The sequence below is a fragment of the Nothoprocta perdicaria genome, unplaced genomic scaffold (genome assembly GCF_003342845.1).
Source record: "Nothoprocta perdicaria isolate Ctin4 unplaced genomic scaffold, notPer1 scaffold_19, whole genome shotgun sequence".
Lineage (NCBI taxonomy): Eukaryota > Metazoa > Chordata > Aves > Tinamiformes > Tinamidae > Nothoprocta > Nothoprocta perdicaria.
The window spans coordinates 3,407,597-3,435,592 of record NW_020455093.1 but is presented as its reverse complement, the minus strand read 5'-3'; the positions used below and the strand labels follow the sequence as shown (position 1 = coordinate 3,435,592).

At 48.1% G+C, this 27,996-nt stretch overlaps 1 protein-coding gene across 1 annotated transcript in view; it reads right to left on the bottom strand.

Moving 5' to 3' along the window:
* Window positions 1–1,148: 1,148 nt before the first annotated feature.
* ADAM17 (ADAM metallopeptidase domain 17) overlaps window positions 1,149–27,996 on the bottom strand; it is a 27,052-nt gene continuing 204 nt past the window's right edge. The window contains exons 2-19 of the mRNA XM_026037063.1: window positions 18,027–18,159; window positions 17,083–17,216; window positions 16,344–16,432; window positions 15,073–15,241; window positions 14,512–14,642; window positions 13,019–13,108; window positions 11,902–12,015; window positions 10,899–11,043; window positions 10,343–10,431; window positions 8,614–8,766; window positions 7,743–7,942; window positions 7,200–7,303; window positions 6,725–6,859; window positions 6,151–6,281; window positions 5,100–5,178; window positions 3,942–4,030; window positions 3,336–3,392; window positions 1,149–2,457 (exon numbers count right to left, since the gene is read on the bottom strand). Coding sequence (XP_025892848.1) covers window positions 2,101–2,457; window positions 3,336–3,392; window positions 3,942–4,030; window positions 5,100–5,178; window positions 6,151–6,281; window positions 6,725–6,859; window positions 7,200–7,303; window positions 7,743–7,942; window positions 8,614–8,766; window positions 10,343–10,431; window positions 10,899–11,043; window positions 11,902–12,015; window positions 13,019–13,108; window positions 14,512–14,642; window positions 15,073–15,241; window positions 16,344–16,432; window positions 17,083–17,216; window positions 18,027–18,159 — 2,399 coding nt within the window. The 3' untranslated portion in view covers window positions 1,149–2,100. The remainder of the gene's footprint in view (window positions 2,458–3,335; window positions 3,393–3,941; window positions 4,031–5,099; window positions 5,179–6,150; window positions 6,282–6,724; window positions 6,860–7,199; window positions 7,304–7,742; window positions 7,943–8,613; window positions 8,767–10,342; window positions 10,432–10,898; window positions 11,044–11,901; window positions 12,016–13,018; window positions 13,109–14,511; window positions 14,643–15,072; window positions 15,242–16,343; window positions 16,433–17,082; window positions 17,217–18,026; window positions 18,160–27,996) is intronic.

Below are 27,996 nucleotides of genomic sequence, written 5' to 3'. Positions count from 1 at the left end.
TCAGCTCTGGTGAGGCCGCACCTGGAGTATTGGGGGCAGTTCTGGGCTCCCCAGGACAAGAGGGATGTGGAGCTGCTGGAGAGAGTCCAGCGCAGGGCTACTAGGATGATCAGAGGCCTGGAACATCTGCCCTATGAGCAAAGGCTGAGGGAGCTGGGCCTGTTCAGCCTGGAGAAGAGAAGGCTGAGGGGGGACCTGATCAGTGTCTGTAAATACCTCAAGGGAGGCAGTGAGGAGGAGGGGGCGGCCTCTTTTCAGTGGTGGACACTAACAGGACTAGAGGAAACGGCCACAACTGAAGCACTAAAAGTTCTGCAGGAACTTCAGGAACCATTTCTTGACAGTGAGGGTGCCAGAGCCCTGGAACAGGCTGCCCAGAGAGGCTGTGGAATCTCCTCTGGCAATCTTCCAAACCCTCTTGGACACAGTCCTGTGCCTCGTGCTCTGGGCATCCCTGCATGTGCAAGGGAGTTGGACTAGCTGATCTCTGGAGTTCCCTTCTAACCTTAACCATTCTGTGATTCCATAGCTCTCTGCCCCAAATGTGTTTTCACACTCCCAAATAAGCCCAACCTGGGCTTATCCAAACATGGATAGAAAATACAAGAAGTATTTGGATCGCTTAAAAGAGCTGCACCAAAAGAGCTCATTTAATCAAAAGGCCCTTTTTTTTTATATATAAAAAGTTTTTATTGTATTGGGAATTAAATTAACTCCTCTCACACACGTACTTTTCACTGAATCAAAAAAAAAAAAAAAAAAACCACCAATAACACAAGACCCAAACAAACCAAAACCAGTCTATAAAATACAAAGCTAGTCAGCCAGGAATACCATAAGGCACACGTTCAAGTATTAGTGTAACAAACACCCGCGCGGGGACTCTTGTCCCAGGTGTCTCACGGCCCCGGATCACTTACTCTCACCCTTAAAAACACACCATGTTTTTCTGTGGACAGGGGGTGCTGGGCGCTGAGCGCAGACCCGTTCCGAAGGGCTGAAGTGGTTCTGCTGCTGGTGGAAGCTTCCTGTCAGTTCTGTTAATGCAGGCGGGGAGGAGAGACCCAGAGCCAAGGGCGGTCCCTGGCCGTAGAGCTGCAGCCGCTCAGCGGGGTCAGTTCCTCTGCCGAGAGCCCCGTCACCTCCCTCCCAGCCAAGGCACCTTGCTCTGTCCGGAGCTCCCTCTTCACACCAAGCACCTGGAGGACACTGCCAGAGCTACAGACTTTAACACTATATTGTCTTAAATGTGCAGAAACGGGAATTCAAGAAGCATCCTCCTTAGCACTTGCCCTCAAGGCTTAGCAAAGCTGTACTTCTTTTTGAGTTCATTTTATCACTGTTTTCAAATCACAACGCCCCTGCAATGGAGCACAGTATTTTCCTCAATAACTTAGGGGCAGTAGGAGCTGCCAAAGACCAAAGAGCCCCTGCAAACTGAGGCTCTGCTCTTTGAGCACCCCAACATTAGTTCTGCCTTCCTAAAAATTATATTCAAGGAAACATTTGCTTGCACTGTTTGGTTTTACATCCTCTGCAACGACTGCTTTTAGAAGCTGCGTATCTTAAATCCCTGGATTCCAATTACACATGTTCCTTATAGGCTATTTTTTTAAACCTGTTTCATTAATCTCACTTTGTTCTCAATATCTCAGTAACATTTAGATCTTTGCTTACATGTACCTTGAAATGACCTACTCCAAGTACTGCAGTGTTTCGTTTTGGTTAAAAAGACCGTGATTTTGTCTATCAGTGCTGTCAGACTACAAAACATTAAGTTATAAAAAAGGCTGATATACACATCTGATATCCATAGGGATACTCCGTTTTGTACCACAGGTTGAAGGAAATGTTAAAGGTCAAGAAGAGAGGACAAAATAATCCAAAAAGCTTCCAAAAAACAAGCTGGCTTTAGTTTGGATTTTGGTTCTTAAAAGATAGAATGCTCTAAACGTAATTTAAGGAAGGTCATACACATGACCAGCATCTGCAGGAGGTCACTTCCTTATTTCTCCCACTCCCTCACAAAAATATATATACATATATTTATATTTATATAAATGAAATGGTTTCGGATGCGAGCGAGCGCGCCCTGCGCCCCTAGCACTCCGTCTCCTTGCTGTCCACGCGGCTCTGGCGCTGCAGCTTGAAGGACGAAGCCTTCTCGCTCCGGCTGATGACGGGATGCTCCGTCAAGTCCTCGAAGGATTTGGCAGCCGAGCTGCTGTTGGGGAACGGGTCCTTCTCGAAGGCGTCCTCGTCCACGTGGGAGTCGGTGCTGGGGTCCTCCTGAATCGTGTCCATCCGCTGGTGGTCCTGCTTGGGCGGCAGGGCCAGCGCTGCCGCCGCCGCCACCACGGGCTGCAGCGGCTGGTGGCGGCTCGAGGACGGCGCCGCCGGGAAGGGCTTCACGATGCGCACGGAGGCCGAGTCCAGGCTGCTGAGCATCTCCACGTTCTGCAGGACACAGCGGGGGGCCAGGGCAGCATATGGGGGCGCAAGGACAGCGCACGGGGCACCTGGAGCTCCGGCGCGGCCGGCCCTGCACACGGCCCCCTCCGGCCACGGGAGCTGCCCAGGTTCCCTCTTGTTCAAGTGCGGCTGGCCAAGAAGCCGGTTGTGCTCGGGCTCTGCTGCGCAACCTGCTTCTGGGAGGTTTACTGAAGACTTTTCAAATCTAAAGATCTAAGGTGAGATCTGAGCACCGCTAGCATCTGATTCCGGACTCGGGAAGGGGCTCAATCCTTTCAGCTACCTCAGAGCGGGCCACACAGGCGTCGCTCTCACAAGTCTGCAGACCCCAGCAAGCTTCCCCCAGCTGCAAAGCAAGAGCTCCGAAAGGCCTCCTTCCCTTCTAACCCAAGCAGATGTGTCCCTCACACATAAGAACCTTTCATTTTCATTATAAAAACAGGGCTTTTGAAGCATGGGACAGGGTACCCCAAAGATGTGCTGGGTGCCTTGGGTTGGGCCACGATTATTTATCTAGGCCATTCTCTTCTCATGCCCGCCCTCAAAGCAGCACTTTACAAAGAGGGAGAGGTGTCACCCGTGACAGCTCCTCGCGCCTTGGGGATCCCAGGGGCAGCAAAACGGCCTCAGCACTCGGGGCCACTGGAGGTCGACTCCCCAAATGACACTGCTCCCAGGGGAAGGGAAAGCCCGACCCGCTAAGCTGCTCTGCACAACACATCAGACCCCAGCCTGCCCCGAACGACCCCTCACGTCGCCTCCCCTGCCAGTCCTGCGCCCAACGCGCCACAGACGCCCCGTGTCTGTCACGCAGCCCGACGCTGCGCAGCGGCCTGCCCGCCCGCGCTCGGGGAGCAACTCACACTGGGGCAGAAGAGCGACTTGGTGTTCTCCTCGTACTGCTTGTCCAGTTTCTTGTCCTGTTTGGGAAAACCAGCAAGTGTAAAGCCAGAGAACCCCCCAAACACGGAATCACAGACTGGTTGAGGCTGGAAGGGACCCCCAGATCTCATCCAGTCCAACCCCCTGCTCCAGCAGGGACACCCAGAGCACACGGCGGCACCCAGGCTGGTTTGGAAGATCTCCAGAGAAGGAGACTCCACAGCCTCCCTGGGCAGCCTGTTCCAGGGCTCTGGCACCCTCACAGGAAAGAAGTTCCTCCTCACATGCAGATGGAACTGCCTGTGTTTTAACTTACGACCACTGCCCCTTGTCCTGTCACTAAGGAGAGTTTGGCCCCTTCCTCCCTACGTCCCCCCTTCATGTACATATTAATCAGATAACACCACACGGTAGCACTAGGTCCCCAACCACCGGCAGGGTGCCTGTCCCCACTTCCCGGCAGGGACACCGCAGGCAGCTGCGCTCTTTTCCCTCTACCTGCACCCCACACATTCCCATCCACCCCGGGAGTGCTGCTGAGCACGGGGACCCTCCTCGCGCCCACCCCTCGCTGCGGCACCACTCACCACACAGTGCACGAGGATGCTGAGAGGAATCCAGAAGAGCAAGGAGAAGACGAGCACGGAGCCCACTATATTATCCGCCAGGAACTTTCCTGGGAAACCAAATCCATTCGTTACTGAGGCAGCCCTGGATACAAGTCTCCCCTCTGCTGCCACGGCCCCGCACACGCAGCCGCCTCCGACGGGTGCCGGCTCGGGACGCGGCCAACGCGGGAGCTCCATTCACAGAACGCTGCTGGCCGCGCTCTGAGGAACGGGATCCTCCTCCGCTCCCGCCGGGAGCGCCTCCCTGTTCACGGCACGTTCACCTGCTCACGGCCACAGCGTTGCAGATCAGTGGCTTAGAAACAGGCCCCATTTAGGGAGCCCAGCTCCCTCTCCCAGGCACAGAAACACAGAATCTCTTCCCATGCCGGTTTCACAGGCACAGGACATCCAGGTGCCTCCACAAACATTGGATCTACTTCCAAACAGCCAACAATGAAGAGCCTAAACATCCACCTCAGAAATCATCGTGCTGACCTTAGTTAAAAAGCCCCAAGCCCCCGTCATTACTCTGGGCATTTATACAATATTACTGTAACTCTACCCATCGTTACACTATCATTACAACAGCACCCACCTAATACCACTCTTTGCACTGAAACACGGTGTTCTGAGGCAGCTCCAGGCTCAGATCTCAGATCCCGTCACACCTTGTGGGTCTGACCCACAAGAGCCAGGGAGCACGTTCACAGCCACTGGCCAGTGACCCAGCCCCGTGGCCTGGGCTGCCTTATCTCCGTGATTTTGTTCGGTGAGAACAGAATGCAACTTTCATTTCCTCCTCTGTTGGAATTCAAACCCCACTGAAAGGGCAACCAGCTGATATCTCTAGAGAGCAGTACTGCCCTTCTCTAAGCAGCTGCTTTGTTGGTAGTCAGAGATGAAGCTTTCTAGAATAGGAACCATCAAGCCCAAAAAAAGGAGGAACACGCAGAATTCCTAATGCTGCCTCGGAAAGCTACGGGGTTATTTGGGAAGGGTTTGGCTGGATCTGATGCAAAAGGGTCAGCACCAGAGCTGCGAACTGCCCGTATCTACAGGTGAGGAAAAACAGTCAGCTACCCCCTCCCAGGCCTTAAAAACACTCATGTCTGGCACTAAATACCAAAATCTTACCAAAAGTGTTGATGCTAAGTTGGTCTATGAAGTCCCAGAATCGTTCAATCACATCCTGTACTTGCTTCTCACATTTGCCCTGCAGAAGTAAATGTGTATTTACAAAGTAACATTACACTACAGCAGTTTTAACCATTTTTTTTTTCTTTTATGTGGCAAAGGGTTGTCTCGAATAGAGGTACCTTTAACATTTGGAACTCCCAGAAAAACTCCATGGGATACATAGAGCTTTTCCAGAAAGCCTGAAGCAGTGATGGCCTTAACTTCCATCACAGAATGGTTGAGGTTGGAAGGGACCCCTAGAGACCATCTAGTCCAACCCAGAGCACGGGGCACAGGGCGGCATCCAGGCGGGTTTGGAAGATCTCCAGAGAAGGAGACTCCACAGCCTCCCTGGGCAGCCTGTTCCAGGGCTCTGGCACCCTCACAGTCAGGAAGTTCTTCCTCACCTGGAGATGGAGCTTCCTGTGTTTCTACTTGTACCCATTGCCCCTTGTCCTGTCACTGGCCCCCACTGAGAAGAGCTTGGCCCCTTCCTCCCTACATTCCCTCTTCAGGTACTTGTGCATATTGATCAGGTTCCCCTCTGAAACTTCTCCAGGCTAAAGAGGCCCAGCTCGCTTGGTCTCTCCTCATACAATAGATGCTCCCGTCCCTTAACCACCTTTGTCACTCTCTGCTGGACCCTCTCGAGAAGCTCCACATCCCTCTTGTCCTGGGGAGCCCAGAACTGCCCCCAACACTCCAGGTGTGGCCTCACCAGAGCTGAGCAGAGGGGCAGGATCCCCTCCCTCGACCTGCTGGCAACATCCTCCTGATGGAGCCAGGAGCCCATCGGCCTTCTTGGCCACGAGGGCACTGCTGCCTCATGGTCAACTTGGTGGCCACCAGCTCCCTCTCCATGAATGGAGCTGCTCTCCAGCAGGTCAACCCCCAGTCTGTCCTGGTGCTTGGGGTTACCCCTCCCCAGGCAGGACTTAGCACCCAAGCAGAGTAACCACCTCAGCGGGCCGAGAGGGGCGCGCAGCTCGCCGGGGCCGGGGCCACTTACGTTGGTGTCGCAGAAGCCCACGGTGCAGGGCTTGCCCTTGCGCAGGAACAGGAAGCGCTGGCTGGCGTCCACGTAGGGCACGCAGCGCTCGTGCTCGTCCCGGCAGCAGACCTTGCACGAGTTGTCCGTCTCTGCGGCACACGAGGGGCCTCAGCTGAGCCCGGCCGGCTCCCGCGCCCCCGCCCAGGGCCTCGCCAGCCTCCCAGCCTGGGCCCCCCGCCCGCCCCGTCTCTGCAACGCGTGTGGGGACGCAGCGGGGCAGCCCAGGGGCAGCAGGGACGCCTCTCGGGGCTGGGGGACAAGCGTGAAATGAAGCCGCAAGAGCCTCACAGGGCAGCAACGGTCCGAGCTGGACTGATGCTCCAACCTTCAGCTCTGCTTGAACCAGAATCAATACGGGAGAAAGGAGTCTCCACCATTGAGAACTCCCAGCAGGGAACTCTTTCCATGAGCAAATACGACTGAACTTCAAGTCCTTCAGGCACCCTCCTCCAGCCAGGTTCTCCTCTGCTCCCAGCTGCCTCAAGGGCACCGAGGAGCCAAGGCAGGGCTGGGCAGCAGCCCCTGCACTCACCGTTGCAGGCACACGAGCGCAGGTTCTTCTCCCTCTCGCAGAAAGGGACACACTCCCCGTCCTTGCACTTGCCCATGTCCACGCAGACCGTGTCGTCCGGAGCGTTGCCCGGAGGAGGGCACTCGCTGCTGTTCCCTGGAGATGGGGCAAGAAGCAAACGGGTGGGGAGGTGAAGCAGAGCCACAGGAATCACCCCTGCCCCTGGGCCAGGTCATTCCTGTCCTTCCCAATGTTCAACCCTCTCCACACACATTTTCAGATGTTTTTTCCATGTTTTCCTGGGCTGTACATCACCAAGCGGCTCCTGAACTACAATGCGCTTCATTATCCTGCACTTCGGTGATATTTCAACTGGCCTCTAAAATTAGATGCTCCAGATGAATAAAGGGCCCTAGTTTGAAACAGGACATGGAGCAGGATGTTGAGCCTACAGCACTTGGCTGCCTGCGGGAAAGGGGGCACAACAACGTCCTACCCGTGCAGAAAGACTCTCCTTTACAAGTCGCGTTTATGGCTTCCTGGCATTTCTTCTGTGCACTTTCAAACTGGCAGCCTTTGCAGCACGGGCTGTTTCGATCACTGTGCAAAGATCAGAACGAAAGGAAGAAATACTGAGTCCTTTGAAAGGGAGCACGAGCGAGACAGAGCCAGGGAGAGGGTGGTTAGAAACAGCTACTCCTCAGGGATGGATACGCTCGCTCAAAACCACATCCTCCGTGTCCTCCAGCACCTGCCTCCCGCACACTCGCTCTTCACTTGCCCCAGGAGGGAAACTCACAGAGAACACAACACAGGGACCCACACGAGATGGTCTCCAGAGACCCTTCCAACCTCATGTGATTCACTCATGGCACTTGGATCCTCTTCCTACCTCCCTTGCTGACCCACCCGGGGACAAGATCCTGCCCGTGCTCAGCCTCGGAGCTGGGAAAGCAGCCTGGGAGGCCGCAGTTGCCCTCCTCATTGTGTCCCCGTCTCCGCTCCTCCCCGCGGGCGATGGCAGCTTCTCCCCGCTCACCTGCACTTGGCCCCGTCCCTGAGCTTGCAGTCGGCGGAGCAGCAGGGATCGGCCTGCTGGTACAGGAGGCCGGGGTCACACTCCTCCCCTTCGTCCACGCGCGAGTTGCCGCACACCTTGTTGTTGCGCTCCTGGAAGCACTCCTGCGCCTTGATCTCTATGGTCCGGTGGATGGATTTTTTGCTGCAGCTGGAGAACATCTGCAGAGCCAGAGGGGAAACAGCAGCACTGAGGAATGCAGTAAGTTGATCAAAGGCAGGGTGGGTGTTGTCAGACCTCCATTTTCCAAAGTCCAAGGAAATGGACAACATGGGTAACAATCTTCCAAACCGACCTGGATGCCGCCCTGTGCCCCGTGCTCTGGGTGTCCCTGCTGGAGCAGGGGGGTTGGACTAGATGAGATCTGGGGGTCCCTTCCAACCTCAACCAGTCTGTGATTCGGTGTGGATATCCCCCCTACACTGGGATCCTGATATCCTGGGAGGATTTAGAGGCAGGCAAGTATAGGGTGGGTCTACAAGGGAGGATGCCGTGTTGCAGCACACGGCACTGGGCTCAGGGCCCGGCCACGCTGCCCACCCAAGCAAGGAGGCCAGAGCAGCCAGGCAGGCCCATCACGGCGCCCGCAGCCCTGCCCCACGGCCACACACGGTGCCCACAGCCCTGCCTGCCCATCTGCCAACAGCCCCAGGGCAGCTCTGCAACCAGAGGAGCCCGTCTTGCCGTGAACCGCGTGCGAGCGCGTCCTCCGCCCACGGAGACGCTGCCACCTGCTCGCTGCTTAAGCTACAGGGACCATTAACTGCATTTCCAGTGCAGAGGGTCCCTGATGGCAGCAGGGCCGCAGAGCTCCGCGCAAACCCGGCGGCACCTTGTTGTTCTCGTGGTCCCCGCTGACGGCGATGGGGTACATGACGTATTTGCCCCCCTGGTCTTCGGTCGGGGCGCACTCGGGCAGGCTGTCGGGGTCGTGCTCCGCTCCAAAGTTGTGTCCCAGCTCGTGAGTTGTAACCAGGTCGGCCTCCTGTTGCAGACAAGAAAAAATGCTGCTAAAAATCAGATCAGTCTGAGAGGACACGAGAGAGGATCCCAACCACTCCCAGGTCACTTGCATTTCCAATATATTTTGTTGAAAATCAATTATACCTACTAAAAAGAGGAATTGAAAGAGAGCAAAACTACAGTATGCTTGCAAAGGTGAATTCCAGGACCAGGTTTTAATGCTAATCCCACTACTAGAGGCAAAATGCTGTCCTAGGACTCGCTCTGTTTTGATTTCAATGAAGCGTAGGTGCTGAGAGTGTTAAACTTCAATTCCCAATAGCTGAAAAGTCTCAATGGTTGAAAAGTCCAAACAAAAAAGAACCCAAACAACTTACCTATGGTTAGTCCATCTCTCAGTGCAAGAATTCTTGCACTGGAACTATTTCTTCCAAGCAGGTGATGACATTCAGAGCTCTGAATGAGCTCTCCTATTGCAAGAGTGCTTGGAAAACCACCCCCACACACACAGCCCAATGGGGGGGATTTGTAGCATCATTTTGCAAAGCAAAAACTCAATTTCAAACTGTATTTCCTTCATAACCCAAGGGTGAGCTCCAGCCTGGGAAGAGCCAGCCCCAAGGATACGGCAACAGCTACAGCCTTTGTCAACATCTCTCCAGCACAAAGGCTCAGTGTCTTTTTCCAGCTTCTTGACAGCTTCCGTGCCAGGTTTCAGCCCACACACCAATTATGAATCTCTCTAAAATCAGGCAGAGTCTGGCTGAGAAATGAGCAAAATATGTTCAATATGTCCAGCCACAAGGGCCCGCAGTGGCAAGTGCAGGCTCCGCGCTGCTCTCCCTACCAGCTGGGCAAGAACCACGTCCAGGCTTCAGGAACCTACTGTCTCCCCCGCCATGAAACAGCTCTAGACACCACCAATTTCCATGAAGTTTGTAAGAGCACTAACTCACTCTCTCTCCTGTATTGTTCTCTAGTTTATATATTTTGGAAAAATAAAGAGGAATTTTGTTTAAGGACCCAAACTAAACCTCCTACTCCGCTCTGCAGGTAGGAAAGACTTTCCCAAACTCCTACTTTTCCTCTGCTGGGAAAAGCAGTCTTAAAAGTGCATGTTGCAGGTGTGTGCAATAGTAAAAAGCAAAGGAAAGCCCAAGTCCTTCTCACTCCAGTCAGCAGCCTCACTTTATTCTTTCTGCGAGTCAACTTGCCACATTTTGTGGCTCTCGAGTTTTCTCCTCTCTTTGCCCCCAAACAACCTGCATTTGGATTGATCTTTGGCTTCCAAACTTCTGCTCACGTTTGGATGATGACTGCACCTACCAGAGCGGCCCTCATTACTGCTCCCCAGTGCAGTCAGCCTTCAATTCCATTCAGTCCCGACCCACCCCTGCCAGTAGGGACAAAAATTAATGTTTTTATGGTCTGAACTCTTCTCCCAGGGTTTTGGCTCAATGTCAGAGCCAGCAGCTTGTTCCAAAAGGCCCTGGGAATGTGTCGTGTCCCAAGCAAACATTGCACCAAGAGGGAAGCTCCTCCACCCAACACTTCCCACCCAGCCCCGCTGACGGCCGCGGGCGAGGGCGGCCTCCCACCTTGGTGAGGATGGTTTTGCCATAGTTCTTGGTGCTGGTTAGGCCACTGTTCAGGTAGATGTCCTTCTTGGCAATTTGACTGTAATAAGCTGCAGAAACAAGAGAGAAAGGAGTCCAGTTGTAAAATATTCTTCTCAGGGGCTTTGGGTGGGTGAAAGGAAGATGAGGAAAATCTACGTTTGGGGCAATAACAGCTCACAAATAACAAGGTCTCATGGGTGAGACCCTGCTTTTTCCCGGTTCTTGTACAAGGGCATCTCTGAAGCACAGCACAAACATTGCAGGAAGGAGGAATGCAAGAAATGCCTAAGAGAGCAGCACCTGCAGTTGCAGGATTGCTGTGAGACGAGAGCAGCGCTTCTAGCTGGGTCACCTCGGAAAGCCCAGTGATTCCTGGAGGCCCTCCTGGCCTCTGCCTTCTCCTCCCTCTTCAGGCAAGGGCCATCCCTCCTGTTCAGGTTTATGCCACTACAGACTATGCAAGTGGCACCAACAAGGCCCACGGAAGCTATCAAAAGGTTAAATATTTAAAAGCAGAAAAAAATGAAAGTCTTGCCTTTTGGACAAATGCCACCATGGCTGTTAGGCCTGGGAGAACCAACGTAAGCCAGTCCAAGCGTTCCCATATCAAAGTCTTGGTAGGTAAAGAGATGAGCAAGGCACACATGAGCTGCTTTTTCAGCGATATCAAAGCTAAATTGCTTTAAAGAAAGAAAGAAAAAAGCAAAACTCAAGCTTTAGTAAAACATTTTATGGTACATATCAGAAATATATTAATAAAAATGCTTATCTAATGACGGAGACATTTTGTAGAGCTGAGCAAGTTATAAATGAGGGGCTGTTTTCTCTCTCCTACAAAACTACAGAAAGCTACATGGCTACTCGAGTTCCCTGCACACAGTTTTATGTAGCTCTTTATTCGTTTCCCCTTTCCAGGGGGAGCGGAAACCAAGGGCCATAATTTGACCAAGGTCATAAAGCAGCTGGTGGCAGGGCCCCACGTCACCTCTCTGTGGATCTTGCATTTCCACAGGCCAGGCTGTGACGTGAGCCTCACATTAGCAGTGCTGCTCAGCCTGTACCCTGCAGCCTCACAGCAAAGGCCCTCCCCACACCGCAGAACTGCTCATCTACTGGTGTTCCTTGGGGTAACTTCTCCACATCCTGTGGAAGAAATAGACTTTCATCTGTAACTAATAAATGGCTGTTTGAAGTGAGTAACTTCCCATACAGGGGCCAAGCTCTTCTCAGTGGGGGCCAGTGACAGGACAAGGGGCAATGGGTACAAGTAGAAACACAGGCAGTTCCATCTCCAGGTGAGGAGGAACTTCCTCCCTGTGAGGGTGCCAGAGCCCTGGAACAGGCTGCCCAGGGAGGTTGGGGAGTCTCCTTCTCTGGAGGTCTTCAAAACCCGCCTGGATGCCGCCCTGTGCCCCGTGCTCTGGGTGTCCCTGCTGGAGCAGGGGGTTGGACTGGATGATCTCTAGGGGTCCCTTCCAACCTGAGCCAGTCTGGGATTCTGTGAACCAGTGCACAACTGGCTAAGGGCTACAACCTACCTCCAGCAGCATTTTCACATCCCAGGCATCTTTCTTCTCATCCGGATGGCTTTTGGCCATGTTGTAATGCTTCTCGCCAGGCTTCACAGGGTTTGGCTCGTTGTGGATGATGATCTGTGTTTAAAGAACAGCAACGACGCAGAGAAATTTTCATCAATTTTACAGCTACAAAAGCTTCCGCTTGTTAAAATGTAACCCTAAATATCTCAATAGATCTGCACGAAGCAGAACTCAGACTCTGCATTCGCCCAGTGGAAAGTTTCCAGCTGCAACTAATTAAGATGACTGACCACACCAGAAGCAACTAAAGTAGCTGTTTTAGTAAAGAGCAGGATCCCCAGTTTCCACTGTAACATTCTTCTTTGAGATCCCAAAAAAGCAAATGCAACTAGGATTTACAATAACCCCAGACTCGGGGCTCTATTTAACCAGAATATTTTGTAAAGGTCTGTTGTCCCCTCAGTGGCCTGGAATCAAGCCCTTCACCCCAAAATTAACCTTCCTCCTACCAAACAAGAGCGAAGTGTTCATCAAATTTCTTCTCTGGAGCCCTTCCTAGCAAAGGGGTGGCTGGCTTGTACCATAAAACCCTCCTCACTTGACAGAGCAGCCAGATTCCTATTGATTTCACTGCCATTTTCCAGATTTCTGTGTGCTAACTTCCAAGAGCCAACGTGCAACCCTGGACCAGATGGCTGCACTACTCACGACGTCTACGGTTAATGATTAAAGCTCCTTAGGAGGGATTGGTGCTTTTCCTTCTGTGCCTGAAGCACATTCAGGCTTTGCAAGATAAGCACTAGTCATAGACAGACACAGTAAATATTTGTGTAAGGGTACATTTGACTGAGACAAGAATTGTTCATATTCAGGAAGAAAATACCTTTGAATTCAGATCAAATATGAAAAGACTCTCCCTGCAAATCCCCCCAAAAAGCTGCTAGGAGATGAAAATGGCCACAGTGCAGAAATCACTAACACCATCTGTGTAACACTAACACTCACGTTCAGAGCACTTCTGGCTGCAGGTAACAACGTAAGATGTGGTTATTTTAGCTCTAATCCAGATAAAATCTCTAATATTTCAGGCACACTCAGGTGCTTTGCCTGGGCCTACCTGCTCTATCTGAATGCCGTAGCCATTGAAGGCCCCGTTGTCCCAGGAAGTGTTTCGGTAGATGTCATCTACTCTGTCTATCAACTCAATCTAGGTAGGGAAAAAAAAACATATTTAGTTTTGAGGTCTCATGTAATGAGCATTAAGACACTCAAGGAAGGTGCAAAATACTTATGTAGAAAGAGTCATGTCAAAATAAAACTGAATCTCATAAAACTGTTATCAGACTGTTATTCACTATTCCCAAAACAGTACATGGATTCAGAACTACAGTTTGAAGTAGCCCCACAGATTTTTCCATCACAAAAACCAAACAGAAGTAAAGTTTTTAAAGTAAAGTAAAAGCTTTGCCATTTACCGCTTTGATTTGCACAGCGGAAGAAAGATAACATTAAGAACGAGGCAACTTGGGAAGTATTTTTCCATACACCAGTTTTCCCAGTTTCTTTGAAAGGCTGGGCAGAAGAAGGGGCTCTTCGTGCTGCTCTGCTCTAGCTCTGGGCTTCGTGGCTCAAGTGGCTCCTGAGGGAGTCACCTGAGGCACTGGCTTCCATCTGCCAGCCAAACTATTATTATTTTCCTCATTATGCTCAAGCACAACATGCCAGAGTCTCTCTTCAATGCTCCCAGTCTATACCCCACTTTTCAAGTTGTTCTCATCTTAAAAATCAGCTTTCTACTAAAGATGTATCATCAAATTTGCTCACAAGAGAGTGACATTCACGAGCACTCAAATACTTGAGCTTCCTGTCAGTGTCCTGAGCACAGACACCTCTTCCCAGGAGCACAGCCAGATGTCAGCCTCCCTGCACGCCCTGCAGCTGGGGCTCCTCCACCTGCCCCATGCAAACACTGCTGGGGACAGAAAGGTCCCATCAGGGAAGGCAGAGCAACTGCCATCACGGCAAGATCTGGGCTCCAAGAGAGACTCTTAAGAAAAAGCAGCCCCCAAAGGTGGTTTTATTTGGTTTTGTCTTCAGTTCTAAACCCCATATCTGCATTTTTGTGGAGTAGAGAAGAATTCACCTAGCAACAGCAGAGGCAGGTTAAGCAGCCTCACCTACAGCCAAGCCAAACGCTAACCACCCTCCGTACTGACTTTACTGTCCTGGCAGGTAACCCTGGAGCACGTGGAGAGAGGCTTGTGCCTCTCCTATCAACTTCAGTCGTGCTGGGACATGAAGGTCAAGAACCAGGAGACTCCAAAACTCTTACTGTAAAAAGGCAAGTTTGAGAGACTTGCCAAAACCAGTGTGTGAAATGAGGGGCTCTGCCTGTAAGTAAAACTTGAAGATCATTTAAAAGTACAGTATTATCACCATTATAAACAAGTTTAAATCATCACACACCACTTGCTTAAGTAAAAATCATACACAGCCATGAAACACACAATGCAGAAAAGCTGCAGGAGTTTAAGTTGTGGTAAAACCACTGGACGACTTCTTAATTTCCCTGTTTAGTCTAGCAAATCACAACAGAGGGCAGTGCCTTACCAAGTAGTTGATAGTGGTGCTCTCCTCGCCGCGGCCCATGTACTTGAAGAAGCGATGATCCGCCACCACCAGCATCTTGCACGTGTTCTTCGAGCTCGCCGCCACGGCTCTTTTCTCCCGACGGGCGCTTGCTAGTGGGAGTGTTTTAAGCACAATTAAACAAATCACTAAAACTGCTTAGGGTGTCTATATTATTCCTGTTTGAGATGGGAACGTTACTTTTTTGGAGGGTGGGGCACGGAGAATAACTTTTGTTTTGGTCTTCCTAACAGTTGCCTACGTCACCTGTACTACAGAACACACAGTGGTGCAATCAGGGTTATTAGATAGATTTACCTACCTAGTATTCACAATCTATCACAGCTCAGGCTGGATTTGAGTGATTACAGAGGAGGACCTTTGCTTTCCTCCCCCCCCATTACCAGGGACTTTAAACAGCCAACAGTTAGACCAGAAGCAGCAGCAGAGATGACTGGCCAGGCTCTCACCTTAGTCACCTACCCGGAGAGAACAGCAGCTCTCACGGCCAAGGCTCTGCTCTCCCAGGCTAGGGACACTCACCTTCATTTTGCTTTTTATCTTCCAGGCCTTTGGGCAACAGGTCTTCTTCATTCAGCTTTAAATAACCACACACTTTGGGGGACTGCAAGCGTGAGAAATCTTTAATATCTTCAGATCTGTAGACCAGCAGTCTCTCATCTTGCACATTATCTATAAACCTCCAGAGTGGCTGGCAGCACAAGAGAGGCAGAAACGCAACTGGTCAGAACCCCCTGAATGTCGTCATTATACAGGTAGAAGCCATATATCTAGACAAAGGTCCACAATTCTACATGTAATTACACTGCAGTGATCATGTTACCCACAGAAAAACATATAACAACAAAACTACTTCCATAAAAAGGCTTGTAGAAGTCACTCCTTCATGCAACACGCTTTTATTGCCCTGGCAAATACGTATTTATCCTAATTTTCACTGCCACATGCTCATTAGGCTAGAGGCACAACAGATGCAGCCCTACGCACAGCACTAGGGGCTGTCCCAGGCAGGGCTGAGCAGGACGCACCGGGTTCACGCTCAGAGGGCTCTTGGTCAGGGCCAAGCAGCTGCAAGGCCAGTGCAGTGGTTTTGATTTTCCAATTGCACCGTTTCCTACTACAGAATTATGGCTAAACTCAAGAAATTGAAACCTGATGAATTTGGTCTGGGTTCAGGGCAGTGTTAACATCCATACAGCTGGCACTTCAGCCATTCTGACACCGTTTGGGTCTGGAAATGACTGCGCTCAACAACTCACTTGGTGAGTTGTTGGGGAGCTCAAGCTCACTCTTGCAGCACATGTTTGGGAAGTATTTCTTTTGCAACCAATAGTCTAAAATAGCAGAGGCAACAAAAACGTCCAAAAGCAGGAATCAGACAGCACGTAAAGATCTCCGAACAAAACTCTAATAATGAAAAAATCCAAGAAAAGCCAAAAATCTTTAAAGCTCAAACCTCTCCCCTTGCTTGGGGAACACTGCAGGTTGCTGTTCTAGGGGGACATGACTGTCACCAATTGTGAATGCTCCTCACTTCAGTCTCTAAAAATCTTCTCCTGAGATGTATTTTCTCCCAGCTTTATGTAAATCATGCAAGTGTTGCCTATTAGCTCTCACTAATAAAACTTAACACCCGTAAAAGTCAGTTTCTTATTTCTCTCCTTCCTCCCTATTTGCCCCAATTCAACCACCACCACCAAGCCCCTTTGGAATGACAGAGGTGTCAATGTGACTAGCTAGAAAGACAGACACCCACAGAGAAAGAGCACGTTGCTTTTAACAGTAAAACATACCTCGATGTTGTATTCTTCTCCGTCAGTACTGATTCTTACTGTAAAGTCTTCATCCCCAATATGTGCCACAACCTTAGAGTTATGCTCCCCTTTAACGCAATGGAGGAAAAAATAAATCATTTAATTGAGATCTAGTTATTGAGTACAGATTTCTATAGAAAGACTGATCAGGTAAAGAGCAAAAATACCCCTTTCTACAATTTAAACTTCCAGATAAAAGTCCTTCCTCATTCTGAAGAGCCCTATTCTCAGAAATTAAAAAATAATTAAAAAAAAAAAATCAGAAAAGCAGTCAACAAGAACCATTCCCTCTGCCTGAAATTCCCAACTGCCACAGGAATCAAAATCCTGAATGATTATCAATCATTCTACTTTTGCAGAAGGTGGTGTGATGGCTCCAGGGATTAGCAACAAGGACACTGAACTTCCTGCCAACAAAAGCAGCTTGGGCTTTTGGGGCTGCATCCCATGGGAACTGACCCCCACCGCATGGCATAGGCAACGTGGGAAGCAAAACTTAGGGGAGGCTCTAGGGCTTGACTCCAGTCAATGGAGCAAGATGCCCTCTCCACCAACAAAACAATCCATAAAGAATCACAACACACAATCTGAGGGGTGTGAGAATTAAGTTTACTTATTCTTCCTAAATGTATTTGATGGAAATTTCTGCAAAATACCCTTTACTCTGGCCAACAGATTGACCAAGTGGTGCCTCCCCAGCATTGACACAGGTACTAACCAACAACATGTCCAGTGAAAAAGTCTTGCCATTGAACACGATACTCCTTCTCCTTGCCTTCACCATCCACAATTAATGCTTGGAATTTTTCTGAAAAGTGTTCAGCAGTTGCAGTTAAGTATAATTTAAAGTGCCTGTAAAAGAATTCATTGCCGTTTATTTTTAAGCAAACTACACACACACGAGAGACAGATCTGAGTTTCGTTTTACTGAAGGCTGCAGAAAAGGTAGAAAGTATTAGGACTGCCAAGCAGGCTACAAGAATGTTTGCCACATAATTCATAGCTGTAAACTGTTCGTTCTCCATAGAAAAGGTCAAAACTGATTACTACTATTAATTAAAAACCAGAAGAACATTATTTTAAGTAATACCAGAAGACGCCCAAAAGAAATCTGAACTCTGTAGAATTTGATGCAAGAAAAATCCCCAGCCCAGGGAATATCACAAAACAAAAGGCTATCACACCCAGCAAGCAGAAACTTGGTAATAAAAGTTTTGTAGAATGGGAAGCTTATATTCAATGGGAACAGGATGGAAACAATTCTGAAGCAGCACAACACAGCACACACACGCCTCAAAGCAAAGGCACTGACTTGCAAGAACCAGAGGGCAATCAAGAAAGAGGATGTAGCCAAGAAGAAATAAAAATGAAATTCAACCCAATTAGCACAAATACTCTGCATGAAAACAGAGAAAATAATAAAGCAAGAAAACTTAAGTCACTGCCATTTCAACAAAAAGAAACGTGGCTCATCATCCTGCTCTGTCCCCACCAGTCTCTCTGCAGTTCTATAACCGCAGAAATCAGTGCCTTGTAAGACCTGGCCACAGCAGCAAACAGAGGCATTTCTATTTTTTGAAACTCTGCATTATTCATCACACAGAATGAAAGAAAATATTAAGGTGCATTTTTTTTCTTTTTTTTTCCTGATGTTTTAATTACCTTTGCAGAGCTGAAAAACTTAGGAGTCTCTCTACATGCGTCTCAGGCTGGAGGTCCCTCTTCTTCAGTGAGTGCTGCTGGATACTGGACTGAGAAAGGATGTCATAGTCTGACAGCATGGATTCAACCGTATCTGAAAGGAAAATAAGGAGAGTTTCGTAAGTCTCTCACAAATGTACGTACAAAAAACAACAAAATTAGAGCACACCGTTTAGATACCAAAGAGATCACAATTTGCTCTAATTTTAGAATAGCTACTATACATTTCTGTAAAGGTGCATTCATGTAGTGAGGATTGAAAAATAAATAAAGACAGAAAAGATATGATCCAAGACCAAAAAAAAAAAAAAGCCAAGCAATTGAGTTCACTCCCTGTATTAGCTATAGGGCAATCAAGCCACCCCCTGTACTGCTACTGTGGTGCAGAGCACATGCCCTCCTGGGCACCTTTGGGAAACTAAACAGAGGAGAATACTTGCCATTTCTCCAGAACAAATCACTCTCCCTGTTCACCTGCCTCTACTCACCTCTGGAAAATTTTGCAAAATTCAGCATGGATCAGGACTGGATTTAATACCCTTCCATCCCAAAGTAGCCACAAAACAGACAGCGGCCTGGCTCGCTCAGAAACAGCCAGCCTTGCACTTCACATGGGACATCTCCTGGTGCCTCTGTCTCCCAGGACATTATCCTATTACCAGAACCCCCCAATTTCCCTATCCAGGGCATGAGAACTTGCTCAGAGGAGGAGGAAGATCAGGAACATGAAAATCCCAGAGGGAGCTGCACACAAATGACAAACATGGGTCACTGTTTTGAAGATGCCGCCACAGCACCAACACCTTCAACATCCTCCAACACGTCTCTCAAGCAAGGGAGGGCAGAAGGGCCATTTAATCCTTGGCCATTTAGGCTTTAGCTGTTACCTTTAACGGCTGCGTTTTAACCTAGGAGGAACCTCCTGTCACAGAGGTGGCTACAACTCTAAGTGTCCATTTCCAGCTCTCCATCAAGGAGGGATATAAGGAATTAAATTATGTCCAACGAAAAATGCCAAGCACTAAGAGGGGGAGAAAGAGCTGTACAGACAGACAGCCATAGGCCTGGCTAGCACAAGGCATAGGCTGGCCTCTCGTATTTTTAAGCGAGCCAAGAAGCAGGACAAGGAAAGGGGGAATCATCGTCCCCAGGAAAGCTGAGTCCTCTCCAAGGAGAGAGCAGCAACAACAGGCAGGTGCTATTTGGGAATGGAGACATTTTTCCCCCCCACTTCCTTTTCAGAGGGTCTCTGGCCCCCCAAAGGGCTTATAGAAGTGTTTGTGTATGCAGAAACAAATTAAAAATAACAAATTAATCTCCCCTCTTTCAATAAATGCCCATTATGACTCCTCGCTTGTGGGATGGCACCGACATGGGGGAAGGAAGGAGAGGAGAACAAGTTATGAAAAAGCAAATTAAATTGCTTAGTCCTAAATTCTTGTTATTAAACCTCAAGACTCTGTCAACCCACTCAGCTAGAGCAGCCCCCTCAAGCAGCGTGAGGGCTGATGAATGGGACACCCGAGCCCTGCTGGGAGCCAACGCTGGACATATAGGCCATGAAGCACGAGACGTTGGGGCCCTTGGCACCGCTGAGAGAGACCCTGAAGGCCGTGACAAAATCAGCGTGTTATTTGGTAGGGAAAACGAACACCAGAGGTCCTACCCCACACAGAAACAGCCTCCCAGCGCTGCCCCATGGGGACACAGATCACAACCAGATCTGAGATGACTAAGAGGCCCTTGGGGGAGGGACGGACGAAACCCAGGACACTCCTAGTTCCTGTAAGGCTGAAGCAAGAAGGCACTTGTTAACATTTCCTCTTGCCCTTCCTAAATTCGTCTGCTTTTAGTTTTACTTGCAACGTGTAATTACTCTCTAAGGCTTGCTGCTGCTAAACACAAATCCGTAAACTAATGCAGGTATCAGACGGAGAAAAAGCATTGACAACACACTAAAATTTTTTTTTTTCCCATAAAAGAAAACCCCATACTTCACATACCCCGTACATGTGAAAATGAATCCATGCTCAGTTTATTCAAACTAAATGGTGAAGAGTCATTATTTTAAACAGAGTACAGCGACACAGGGCCCAACTGCACAGCACTGCGTGGGTGGAAGCCACAGCAATCAAACACTTGTCTACTTTCTGTTCAAATTTAACAGCTATTTTGGCTTTCCTTCTTCATTACCTTCACCGTGGTCCACGAGTCATCCCCCCTGGGCTTCTACAACAGAGCTGACTGAGGCTCTCCCAAAACACTTCCCTGCGGTTCCTCCCTTTCCATCTCCTCCTGGATTTCTGCATTCTTCTCTTTTGGAAGATAGCTTCAATTCATCCTGTTTCTGCTGCAGCTAGTCTTTGCCTCATTGTATTTTTATTTTTTATGTATTTTTATTTCAGGAAACCCAACCTTCAAGATATTTGCCAAGTCACCAAAGACTGAAGTCTTTGTGAAAGAAGCAGAAAACGGAGTTGGTGGCAAAGGCAACACTCTAAAGACCTCAAGAACAGACGCACTGCAGCAACTTCTCATCCGCTCACAACTCGGAGACCATCAACAGTTTCCTCATTTGCTTTCACCTCCCATCAAGGCTAAAGGCAAAACCAGAGTTTGTCACTACACTTTGCAATTTTACTTTAGCACAGGAAAGGATTTTTAAGTTAAACACCAAGATGCATCAGCAAAGAAGTCGAGAACGTTCTGAGCAAGAGGTCAGCTCCCTGGAGCTGGGGGCCACCTCACGTTTTTAATAAAGAGCTTTTTCTCCAAGTATTCAGCCACCAATTCAAACACCAATGGCATCTTTTATCCAACCACCTCAGCTTTCACAAGCAGAACAATAAATTCCCATGGCCTCACACTCTATTATTGCTCTGAAAGCAACAAGCAGATGTGGCAAGGGAGCCAATTCCATACACAGCAGTCTTTTGAACTGCATTCCTTATATAAAGGTTAAGCTTGTATAGGAGCATGCAGTTTTAACCCAGATGATGTAACTTAACATTTTTTTTAATCCTCTTCAGGCGTATCGGGTAATAGAAAATATCTCTACTTAAAACCACAAAAATCTAACAGTATTTTACTATATTTACTACATTTAGTATATTTAACTGTGACTATTTCCCTCGTCATCCCAAAGGGAATACAAGTGGAAATAAGTCTTGTGTGGAAAGGCCTGGAGAGAGTTGTCCAAGAAACAGCACAGAAAACTCTCCACTGGAGGTCTGAAAAATGGGTTCTCGTCCCTATTTTGTGCAGCACTCAAAGAGTGAGCCTGGGTACTCATCTCCATCTGGTTTCCAGTGGATATCAAACACACCAAAAATTTGTGAGCTGCTAATTAATAACTTAGTCCAATTTAGCTGCGGATCAACTGAATGGCTCAAGGGCTCCATACTCTTCATTAAGGTTTCCAAAGACAGTTGTCTTCATGCATGTCTGAATGAAAAGCAATCACTTTAAATACAGCGCTCAATTTGAGTCAGAATCAAGACCAGGAAACAAACTGGAATCTAACCCTGACATGGACAAGCTGCCATCATTCCACCCAAACCAGCTGCACTTGCTTGTGATGCTGGTGGGTTGCTCTCTGACCACAGAATGCTTAAGGTTGGAAGGGACCTCTAGAGGTCATCTAGTCCAACCCTCCTTCACACACAGGGTCACCTAGAGCACGTGGCACAGGGTGGCATCCAAGCAGGTTTGGAAGATCTCCAGAGATGGAGACTCCACAGCCTCTCTGAGCAGCCTGTCCCAGGGCTCTGGCACTGCTCTATTGCAACGAATATCTGAGTCTTTGAGAGTTCTTGGAGGAGCAGGCCAACCAATCCTCACCCGGGCCAGACACACAAAAGGACTCTGCAAGCTAGAAGGTGATGCTGCCAGGCCCAGGTGTTTACAGATACCTCTGCTCAACAGTTTATACGGGTTGTAGGAAACTGTTGGTGAAGAGGACGCGCTGAGAAGATCCACGTGGAGGAAGCAGTTTGTTACACGTGTTGGCACATCTTCCTGCAGCGCACTGGTACCCAACCATGGCTAAAGAGGAAAAACTAGGTGACCTGGAGCTCTCCTATCCCAGGTGCAAGAGGAACATCACACATACAGGTTTCCACCAAGGACCCAGGCACTGTTTCACTCAGGGAGAGCATGTCAACAGAAGAACTGGTGTGAGAAAGGCTCTCAAAGCAAGGCCTGACCAGAGCCTTCCCACAGAGCAAAACACCCACCTGTCTCTGGACAGGAGGAATATTTCCCTAACTGTGCAAAATCAACCTAGCAGAGACCGTGCAGATCATTAAACTGCTATTTCTGACCATTTGGGATTAGGTTGACTATCCCTAGGAGACTCTCTTCCTTATTTATAGCTTACTTCACAGACAACTTTGCAAATTTTCTACTTCACTAAATAAAGCCTTAAACAAATACCAGAGAAACAACATTCATTCACTTTCATCTACTTGGTTTAATTACTAACTCAGTCTCTGCCTTATTAGTCAAAGCAGAAGGTTCTTCTCAAACAAAACAGACATTGCTCAGACACTGAAATTAAAAGAAAAGAAATAAGGAACCCACACGAACTATCAGCCTCACACTCAAAATGAAACCAGGGCAATACAGCTGCCTCCTGAAATCTAGAACAGGATCATATGACTTGATGATCAGCAGCAACCAAAAAAAAAAAAAAAAAAGAAAAGAAATAATTAAACAAACAAAAAGTCACATGCTTTCACATATCCTGCAGGCGAGAGCAGCCAAGTCACAGGATGCAGCCCTCTTTGGAAGATGTCATTTGTCTGGCTTTCCAAAAAACTCACAGCCCAACTACTTTGTTTATATGCCACACCACAAAATCGTGCTGTTTCACAAGAACATCCAAGTGGAGCAGCTTGTTAGTGTGATTACTAACCAGGTTATGCTTGTGAGATAGCCCCTTTCCCAAATCTGACTGCGTTTCCTCCCCTTTTGGACACGATTTTGGCCTTGCTCAGATATGGTCTTCCAGAGTTCAAGCAAAGCTGTATGTCCCAAAGGACAGAATTCCTATTTTAGTAACAATCTGGCAAAGGAAACTAGAAAGAAAACTAAGAAAAATAAACTAAGGAAACTAGGCAGTGCCCCACATACCGACACTCGCCAGCACATGGGCTGACGGGTGGGTGGCAGCTACAGGTGCCTCCTTGCACAATAACGTATCTTCCCTCCACGCTCATGTGCGGGAAGAGCAGCACAGGACACGAGCAGATACTGTAAACAGAGACAGGAGTGACAGAGATAAACAGGGACTAAAAAGCACACAGGCTGCGTGCGGACAAGTAAGGTTGTCCTGAATATCCGGGGTGAGGAGAGGCACAGAGACCAGAGTCTTGGATGGGAAAGGCTGCAGGAAATGCCCCAAACTCACATTTGGGCAGTGGCACAAGAGATTTGCAGGACTAAACGTCAGGAGACCCGTGCTCGGACAACAAAGGAGCCGAGAGCCGCGCTCCTCCCGACAAAGGACTTGTGATGGATCTGGGTAAGAGGCAGGCTCAGATTCCGTGGTGTACAGAAGAGCCGGAAAAGAACCCATCCGTTCACAGCGGATGCTAAATATAGGCTTTTATCTGAAGCATGTATCTCTAGTGACTAGTAAATCCCACATAAATGCCTCATTAAAGGCTGGCGCAACCTCAGCGTTGCGCTGGAGAACTCCGGGCCAGGGAGTTTGCTCTCGCCTTCCTTGCGGGCCACGGGAGCGAAAGCCACCGTGGGCGTTTTTGCACCAAGATGAATTTTTGCAGGATTGGAGCAGTGACAATGAGATGAAGCACAGCTGCTATCAGCGATGAACAGCAGCAGTGAAGCTGTCAGTTTTTGCAGCGGGAGAGGAAAGGACGGCGGAGGGGGGGGGAAGAAAAAAGTCGCCACCTCCACAACCAAACCTCAAATGCAAACCAGAATTTCACTTTTTCGCTACTTATAAAACCAGACCAGGGCTGCAGGGCCAAAACGCAAACTCACACGAGCACATGATTATGTTCTCATTTAAAATTAACTTCACAATAGCTAGAGGTTATTCTTCATAACTGGGACAGAAGGCAGTGGCTGGTGACCCTCGCCACTTTGCTGACTTTGAGTACTTCTGCCAGGAAATTCAGTTTTATCACATTTCCTTATTTTTTCAGTTGGACCCATCACTGACAGATTCTCATGAATAAGAGAGCACAGTGAGTGAAAGTACTTTAACACCTCTGTGGAAAATACCTCTATTGAAGCCTCTCTGTAGAAGGGACTGATGATGCACAATACAAAATACTCACTGGTCATTTATTCACGTTCAATAAGGCCTGGTCTACATGAAGCAGCAGTGGAGACCACTTGTACAGAACAGTGTCTGGAGCACTTGGCTTTCAGGACTCCCTATGGAAATATCTGCATTCCCAAATCCTTGTGAATCCCCAGCATGCTGGGCAGGTAGCATGTGGTGCAACACGCTGATGTCTCCTTCGGGTTTTCCCCACGGGGGACACAGAGAAACACTCCCAAACTTTGGCCCTGGGAGTTCAACTGAAGAACTAGCACAGCCTGAAACAACCACAGTGCTTGTCAGGATATTAAAAAAGGAACAAAGAAGAGTGGCAAAAAAAGTAAACAACCAGAAAAAAATGGTTACGTCTTCCCTGTGAAGAAAAGGCCTGAATTGGCTATCAGAGAAGCAGTCTGTTACATCATTATGTACAAAAAAGATCCATATTGAACTACATCCAATAAGAAATACTGTTCACAGGATTTTTCTCTTCTCTGCGTACTATCTTGGTCTCCAACAGATCCTTTAGTCCAGAAGGATAAAGCTGAAGCTCCCATAAGGATTTTATCATTAATTACCTCACTGCAGACCCTTGACACTGAAATAAACTTGTGACTCTGTAACCCTCCTGCAGCTGCTTAGGCTCTGGCCTTAAAGACTTCCCGTGTTTCGTAATGTTAAACACGAAGCAGGATTCAAACCCAGCCGTGGGCTGTTTTGTGCGACCTTCTGCATCACTCAGCTCCCCCAGCTTCGTCAACACCACTACCATTTTTTAATCAACATCGTTTTTTAATCAGCAAATAAACAATATGAGAATAAGACACATTTTAAACTATAAGCTGGGCAGCACAGTTGTGGAGACACTCTGCTCAGTGGCAGCACACCAGTAACACCTCTGTGCTGTAAAACATATTCTAGCAAGCAAGTGTCTGTAGATATAATGCTATATTCAGCAACAATGAGGCTCGATATTTGCACTACGAATACAAATTCATTAGAACTACCTTAAGGTCTGTAATCATTCAGCTGTTTCTATGCTCCAAGACTAGCAGCATTAATATCTAGTAATTATAAAAGGCTATCTCTAGAGATACAGGACAACTGAGAGAAAAAATTAAGAGTGAAAGCTGACTTTAGTTTTTCAAAGGTGAAACTGTAACAGCAGTCATTATAACTACCAGTACAGTCACATTTGTTCCAGAAGTGAATTCCTGATGTCAGTGTTAAAAGAGAGCTTTTCTTTCAGACCTGCTAGAGGCAAATCCCACTGAGGCTGCTGCTGTCTCACCTTCGTTACCTTGGGTACCAGCCCTACCACCCTCCTCCTCCTCCTTCTCCCTTGGAAAGGGCGGCTGTTTGTGGAGTCACACAGGGTTAACATAAAGGAAAGAAAACACCCACAGACATCCTATCCCCTGCTTAAAAAAAAAGAATAAATGGAAAAAACAAAGGTAATTTTTAGGTGGTTTTGCTTCATGAATTCTTGGAAGTTCTCACGAGAAGAGGGATGAGCTGCACAGAACTGGACAGAGGTGCACAGCAGTCTCAGCTTAGATCAGGTTAAATTGCTGGACAGCGCACCCTAAGATTACACTAACCGAAAAACACTAGGAAGTGATCCGTGGTTTTCCATTTCGATCTATTTTATCACTGTATAATCATTCTTTTTCCTTACTGAAAGTGCACCTTAAAGGAGACGGGCAAGAAAGTCTTTAATAGACATCACAAAGGAAGATTTAAGGATTGCTGCTTTAAGATACTCTGCTTTGTCAGATATCTGAACGATCTGGATTTGCAGAACTTAAGCTCCAGACTTAAACGAGACTCTCAAAATTATCAGCTATTCACAAAGAAAAAAAGAAATAAAGACAATATTTCAGATAAAGTGAGAGAAACAAGAAAGCTCCACAAAACTCCAGTAAGTGCAACATAAAACCACAGCAAAGTAAACAAAGAGTTTTTGAAGAACAGTTTGTGAATAAACCCGCTGGTTGGAATAGCTGGATTATTTTGATATGATCAAAGCTAAATAATCAATGGGGCTCGTGAAACAACTAGGTGCAGAGAAAAACCCAAGTATGCCAAAAGCAAATGAATTACTGCCATTAGTATTCACTGGAGACAAGGCTGAGGCTGCCTTGGCAAAGCAGTTCTTGATGGGATGACCCTGAAGAACTGCCCCCAGGTTAAGACTGAAGGAGCTTTAAAAGGAAACGATAAAATGAGCACTAAGTCACCAACCTTGTCTGAACACATTCAGCCAAGAGCTAGAGCACTGGGAGATGGAACTGGTAAACTGCTAGTTCTGGTATGGGAATAGGTGAAACAGGGGTAGTTACAAGTGGACTGGAAGGTGACAAGTGCAGCACCAGCTTCCAGAAGGGCTCCAGGGGTGATTCAGGGAATCTGCCAACAAATATATTACCTAGGAAATAAGGATACCGATTTTCTACTCAGGAAACTGGTAAAATAAGTGTGAATAATAGAAATAATAGTCATGTCTGATCTATTAGACCTACGGCTAAATAAAATACTCAGGAACAGTCCATATAACTTGCACAAGGAAATAATGCCTCAAATATTTATCAGCTTTCTGCGAGGAACAAATGCACGAGCAATACAGCTAATGGAGCAGACCTAGATTTTCAAAAATTTAGATCAGCTCCCACAGAAAATGCTTATATAGATTTACTGAATAACACACCAACAAACTGAAGAAATTCTGTGGAGGATGAGGAACAAGGCCTCATCATCTACGTGCAAAAGTTTTTGTCATAGTTATTATCAGAAAAGCAAGAGAAAAAAAGGCTACTAAGCAACCCAAAATATTACTCAAGAATAACAGAAAATAAAGCCAAAAGCCTTCATCACTACACTCCTATACAAACTTAGGATATCTTCATACCACAAATTACGGCCTACAGTCCTGGTCATGCATCTCAAAAAATATCCTGTACAGATAGGAACCATAGAGAGAAAAGTAACAGGGATATTAAAGTCATTAAGTTATTCCTACACTAAAGCACTATTATATGGACTAATATTTTTAAGTCAAGCCAGAGTTGATGGAAGAGACATATAAAGACCTATAAGTCACAGATGGCATGACAAAAATGAATAAGTTTTGTCATCTCTGATTAAAAAGATGAATATCCAGGTGAATAACCCAGTTCAAAACAAAGAGAAGAAAACAGTTTTTCCTCCACCCAGTGCTTAAGAGGCCTCACAAACTCATAGCAGGTGGGTCGCTCCTAAGGTAAAATATATGATGGACCAGGACACAGCCTGTTTTAAGAAAGCCTTAACGGGGCTGGAGTGGGAACAACGTGTGGGGAGGGGGGCAGTTCTCCTCTTCCCAGGTCTGGGGTGCTTCCTGGGAGCCCCCTCATTCCCACAGGACTCCCGAGGGCAAAGCGGCACCTGATGGGCACTAAAGGAGACGATAGGGGCGTTAAAAGCGCCAAGCACGCAGTGCTTGGCGCTTTTAACGCCCCTAACGTCTCCTTTAGTGCCTCTAACCGTCCGCTCAGGCCCCTTTAACGCCTCTAACGGCTCCTTTAACGCCCCTAACCGTCAGCTCAGGCCCCGCCTTCCTCCGCTCCGCGGAGCCGCCCGCGCCCCCCCCCCGCCCCC